This window comes from Chinchilla lanigera, unplaced genomic scaffold (genome assembly GCF_000276665.1).
Source record: "Chinchilla lanigera isolate Chin_1 unplaced genomic scaffold, ChiLan1.0 scaffold00048, whole genome shotgun sequence".
Classification (NCBI taxonomy): domain Eukaryota; kingdom Metazoa; phylum Chordata; class Mammalia; order Rodentia; family Chinchillidae; genus Chinchilla; species Chinchilla lanigera.
In genome coordinates, this window is record NW_004955449.1 from 4074905 (window position 1) to 4080175 (window position 5271).

The 5271-nt window shown below is 55.2% G+C and overlaps 1 protein-coding gene across 1 annotated transcript; it reads right to left on the reverse strand.

Moving 5' to 3' along the window:
- Positions 1 to 1967: 1967 nt before the first annotated feature.
- On the reverse strand, positions 1968 to 4983 carry Sp5 (Sp5 transcription factor). Its single transcript, XM_005393244.2, has 2 exons — positions 4388 to 4983; positions 1968 to 3699 (listed from the first exon to the last, which is right to left on the reverse strand). The coding sequence occupies exons 1-2, from the start codon at positions 4436 to 4438 to the stop codon at positions 2563 to 2565; spliced, it is 1188 nt and encodes a 395-aa protein (XP_005393301.1). The 5' UTR covers positions 4439 to 4983; the 3' UTR covers positions 1968 to 2562.
- Between the last annotated feature and the right edge of the window lie 288 nt (positions 4984 to 5271).

Sequence of the window (5271 nt, forward strand, 5' to 3'; positions counted from 1 at the left end):
TAATAGCGAAATATTTTTGTGAAGTAACTGAAACACAGACATGCAGTGGTAAGATGAGCAAGTCTTTTTCAGCTGTATCAGATCATTTGAAGACTATTTTACCACATTTTTAAAATTTGACAATTCAGTTAAGTACAACAGTAAGAAAGTCTTGTCCTTAAATTGACTTTTTCTGTTTTAACCATTATAAGTGCCTTATTTTGGAAAATTCCATTATTATCTAGTTTTTCTACAAAGAGATAAGAAAATTATCTTCAATTCCTCCATTGTTTAGATTTTAAGTTTCATACATTTTACCTATTTTTCTCCTGAATTATTTAACATCTCATCTGTCTGAATACTAAATGGATTATCTTTAGTAATAGTCAGTAGATTTATTTAAAAATTATCATTTTTCTTTCTCTGTCAAAGGCCATTCTTTCACAGGAGATAATCACTTCAAACTTCTTGAGTCTAAAGCCCTTGGTCTTTTCACTCTAACAAGGGTTAGAAACAAGAAACTGTTTCCAGCTCTGAAGTGGATCCCCGGGCACGGTTCAGGTGCTGAGAGTTTCTGTAACTTTTCTCTCATTGATTTATAAATCTAATTATGTGCTCTGATCTAAATCAAGATTAGATTATTATTTCAAATTGAGTAGGCTAAGCGCACATACTTGAATATGTACTAATGCTATTGCTTAAGAAAAAAAATGCTACTGCTTAGCAACTTTAGTACTGTTGATTGTAAAACTGCCACATTGAAAGTGTAGCCCCAACTGCTCTCTCCAGGGGAAGAAGCAGGCCCAGTCACATTCTTACTTGTCACTTAGTGGTTCCCAAATCTCCAATGAGAGCAAATGGTACAAGGAATCTAATATTCACTCACTATCTTGTCCCACATAACACAGTAAGAGACTACTTCTTAGGAGGACGTATGAAAGTTTTCATCTCAGTCACATTTGTGTATTGCTTAACACAAGTCTCAAGAACAACCCTCAGAGCTCTTAAGAATTTATCCTTTGGGTCAGGGATATAGCTCAGCAGCACAAGTACCTGCCTGGCAAGTATAAGGTCCTGAGTTCAATTCCCAGTACCAAAAAAAGATTTAAGTTTCAGACTTAAAAACTCAATTAGAAAACATCAAGGAGTTAGTTGAGACTTAGGAAGAAACACTTGTGACCCTTAAAACTTTAAATTTTAGAGAAAACCAAGAAACCTAGATTTTAAAAAAAATCTTGTTTCCACAATTCCATGCTGTGTAGCATTCATTCCTGGCTCCTCCCTGAGAAAAATCTGTCTACATCCATGATTAAAAAATGAAATCAATCCCAAAGCACAACATGGAATTTAACCTTCTTGGCCTAACTAGAAATCTCTGGTCACAATGATACAAGACTTGTTACAATTTCCACAGAGAAAAGACTAAGAAAACAAGCAAAAGTATGTTGTATGTCATGACTGAAATACAGAACTGTCACGGGGGAACACTTATCTTCTTGGTTCTCTACTGGGCAAAGATCAACCATAACAAAGGCCACCGGTTTCTCGGTTCTCTTTAACTCTCCCAAATCTCACCTATGAACAGCTCCTGCTGTCTCTAACACCTCTCCAGAAACCAGCAAAGCCAGCTGCGGAGCAAAAGCTCAGCGGCCTGTCCTGTCGAGAGGGCACGGACAAATGGAAAGCCGCAGGGAATTGGTCACATAAAGATTAGGGCCATTTTACGAGCAGGAGGATTCCAACTTGTAAGAGAAACCCAGAGTTCAGTCCTAAAGCCTCACGAACACCTCAAGCTGTGATCGCCAGGTCTCGCCCTAGCCTCTTTTCCACAAAACTGCCCTTGCCCTACTTTTCCACTCAAGCCCCAGACACTTGCCCAGAAGTTTGCAAACCAAAGACGCCTCCCCGACGGGCACCCACAGGGACCATCCAATTCCCAGTGAAACCTGACCACTCAGTGAATCCTCCCGGAAGAAGAAAAGATCAAATGAGACCGGCTCTGCGGGTCTTCCCGAGATGACCCTGGAGCGAATGTATTTATTTTCACGCTGCAACTGCTGATTGCTTTACAGAGATATATCATGCTGTAGCTCTGCGTGGAGCTGAGGACAAAAGAAACAGTTTTATTAATGTTAAAATTATTATAATTACTCTTCAACAAAGCTATTAAATAACCTGTACAAATCCCGAACCGATCTTAGGGAAAACCCGAGCACTATTTCAAATATCCCAAGGTCCCTCCGCTTTCATTCAGCAGCGTTGCCGACATACACAGCCAGCTCGGGGTGGCGGCTAACACTGGTTGGTCTCAATGGTTGGAGTTTGGAGCTACCGCTACCGTGGCATAACTCTGGGCTCCCAACCATAACCCGGTTAGCCGCGATTTCCAACCCTGCCACCCTTACCCCTCCCTCTGTCCAGGAGCCGGGAAACTGGGGGCCTGGCTCTACTCTGGGAGGCGGGCAGCGGGAGGCCCGTCCGCTGAGGCTCCGAGTGCCTGCTACCCACAGGCCCCAGGATCTCCTGTCCCTTCCTGTAGGTGCTGGGAAGGGAGTCCGAGGCAAGAGTGGCCCTGGGGTGGGCTCACAGATCCCGCGGATTCTCTCGCTTAACCCCGGCCTCAGCAACTTTGAGCTTCTTATTTTGGTGCGTCTTGACATGCTTGGCTAGGTGGTCGCTGCGCATGAAGCGCTTGCCGCACTCGGGGCAGGCGAAGCGCTTCTCTCCGGTGTGAGTCCGCAGGTGCCGCTGCAGCTCGTCTGAGCGCGTGAAGCTCTTGCCGCAGAAGAGCCAGTTGCACACGAAGGGCCGCTCGCCCGTGTGCCAGCGCAGGTGCGCCTTCAGGTGCGACGTTTTGCCGTACACCTTTCCGCAGCCTGGCACGTGGCACACGTGTTGCTTCTTTTTGCCCGGCTCTGCCTCGGGCGCACCGCCCGCCGCCTGGCAGTTGGGACAGCGGCAGCGGCGGCACCTCCTGGCCGTGGCCGCCAGGGGTGCCTTGGTCTGCAGCAGCGCGGCGATCTGGCTCTGGTACTGCGCGAAGTCCGACGGGCCCAGCACCAGGCCCCGCTGCAAGGCTGCAGCTGCCGCGGCGGCCGCAGCCGCTGAAGCGGGAAAGCGGGGGCCGTGAGGGGCCCCAGCACAGGCGCTGGAGAGGCCGCCCCCCGGAACCCCTGGGGCCCCCGGGCCAGCGCCCGACTGCGGGATGCTCCACCACGGGAGGTCGTCGGGGGCCGGGGTGGGCGACAGCTGGCGGCAGGCCGGCGGCGGCGGCGCGGGCAGCAGATTGGAGTAGCCGGGCGGGAGCGCGGCCTGCGCGGCGTAGGGCACATAGGCGGGCGCGCAGGCGGCGGGCAGAGTCGTCATGCTCGAGGGCAGCATCTTGACCGGCGAGAACTCGTAGGGGTACGAGGGGTCGGCGGGGGGCGTGAGCGGGAGCTCGTGCGCGGTCCCGAAGGACGGCTGCAGGTGCGTCTTCTGCGGCGTCAGCCCCAGGCTGGGGTGCGGGGGCGGCAGCGCGCCGGGCGAGTGCGCGGGCATGTCGGCGGTCCACGGGTGGAAGAGCCTGGAGGGCGAGCCCAGTGCCGGGTCGTAAGGCACCTGCAGGAAGTCCGGGGCCGCCGCCGCCGCGCCCGGCTGGCCGATGCGGCTACAGGTGGCGGCCAGCAGCGCCAGGGGCGAGTGCTTGCCCAGGTCCGGGGAGGCGCTGGGGGTGCGGTCCTGCATGGGAGGCGGCGAGGGAGGGCGGAGAAGAGACAAAAGGTTAGCGCTCCAAGCGCGGACTCTGCGCCGGGCCGCCACCCCCACGCCCGCTCTTATACTTCGGCCCCTCCCCCCCCGGCCGGCCCTCCCCGCACCCCACGCGCGCACCCACAGGTCCCGGGAAAGTTTGGGTGCCTGTGCTCCTGCACGCGGGCCGCGCGCTTGCTTGCTGCTAACCTACTTGGTGTGAAGAGACACCAGCCAGCCTCTAAGGAAGCGCGAAGGGGAGGCAGAAGCACCCGACGGGCCGCTCCCGGCCCCGCGGTCAGCAAAAGGCTGCAAACGCCCGCAGCCCGGCCGCCCATCCGCCCGCCCCCGCATCCTTTAAACTCTCTTGCTCGCCACCCTGGCGCTCCTTCTCGGCCCACCCGAGGCTGGCATCAGTAGGAGGGCCCAGCAGGATGAACTCGGACCCAGTTCGCTGCCACTCGCGCACCTCCAAAGCCCTAGACCCACGTGTCTCTCTCAGAGGCCGCACTCTTGACACCGGGGTGGGTGTGAAGTTGGCGTGGACAACCCTGGGTCTGACTCCAGCTGCACCGCCGACGGCCTTCCCTTTGCGGTTCAGGCTGCACAGAGTGCAGGACCAGGAGGGATCCCACGCGGCCCTTCCCACCTGCCCCGCCCCTCCGGGCCCGGGCCTGACCTGGAGGAAGGCCTGCAGCGAGTCGTTCCGGAGGACGGCCACCGCGGCCATGGTTACAGCTTGGGGACCGCTGGCCGCGGAGCGGGGCGCCGCCGCCCAGGCATGGACACCCGAAGGCGAGGACGCGCAGCCTCCCAGCGTGGCTCCCCGGCTCCCGCTCTGCGCGCCGGAGTCCTCCCCGCCTGCGTCCAGCTCGCCCGCTCGCTCGCTTGCCCCGCGCGCGGTCTGAGCGCTTCAGGATCACCTCCAAGAATTTGATAAGGACTTTGCTGGGCCGCCAGCCAGTCAGAGGGAAGATTTATGGCTTTGAAGTTTGCCGCTACCCAATCATCAAAGAATAGCGGCTCTTTCAGAAGCGAAAGCAAATCCTTTGAATCCACAAAGCTCCTATGGTGTGTTTGTTGGTCTGGATAAAAGAACTGATTATTAGGGGGGATGGGAAGGGAGGAGATAAAGGCGGGACAATTAATGAAGTAATCACTATGTGGGAAATGTATATACACAAATAATTGGATTTTCCTGATCAAAGGGGGCCTTGCCGCCTAGAGACTCGCGCTTGGGTTGCTCGAGACACTCGATCCCCCGCCCCCCACTTGCAATTAAAGATTTGCACCGAGGCAGCGCCCAAAGTGACAAAGTGTCTTTGTTATCTGTAGAAAAATCTGCTTTCAGGCGCGGGACTTCGAGACCGGGATGAGGGTGACTCTTCCCGGTATTTCTCCCTCACACACACACACACACACACACACACACACACACACACACAGCATGCTCACCCGCCCGCGCCACGGAGGACCAGCTTGAGCTCCCGGGGCGGGGCGTCGGACCCGCCGCAACTGGTCGGCCGCGTGTCCCCCGCCCGCCGCGGTGGAGCCTCGGGCAGG

What these genes read in the sequence shown, in the direction of transcription:
- Sp5 (XM_005393244.2), bottom strand. Translation starts at nt 4,438, where the DNA reads ATGGCCGCGGTGGCCGTCCTCCGGAACGACTCGCTGCAGGCCTTCCTC. An exon ending in CGCTGCAGGCCTTCCTCCAG is followed by an intron (nt 3,700 to 4,387) that starts GTCAGGCCCGGG and finishes CCTCCCATGCAG; the next exon opens with GACCGCACCCCCAGCGCCTC.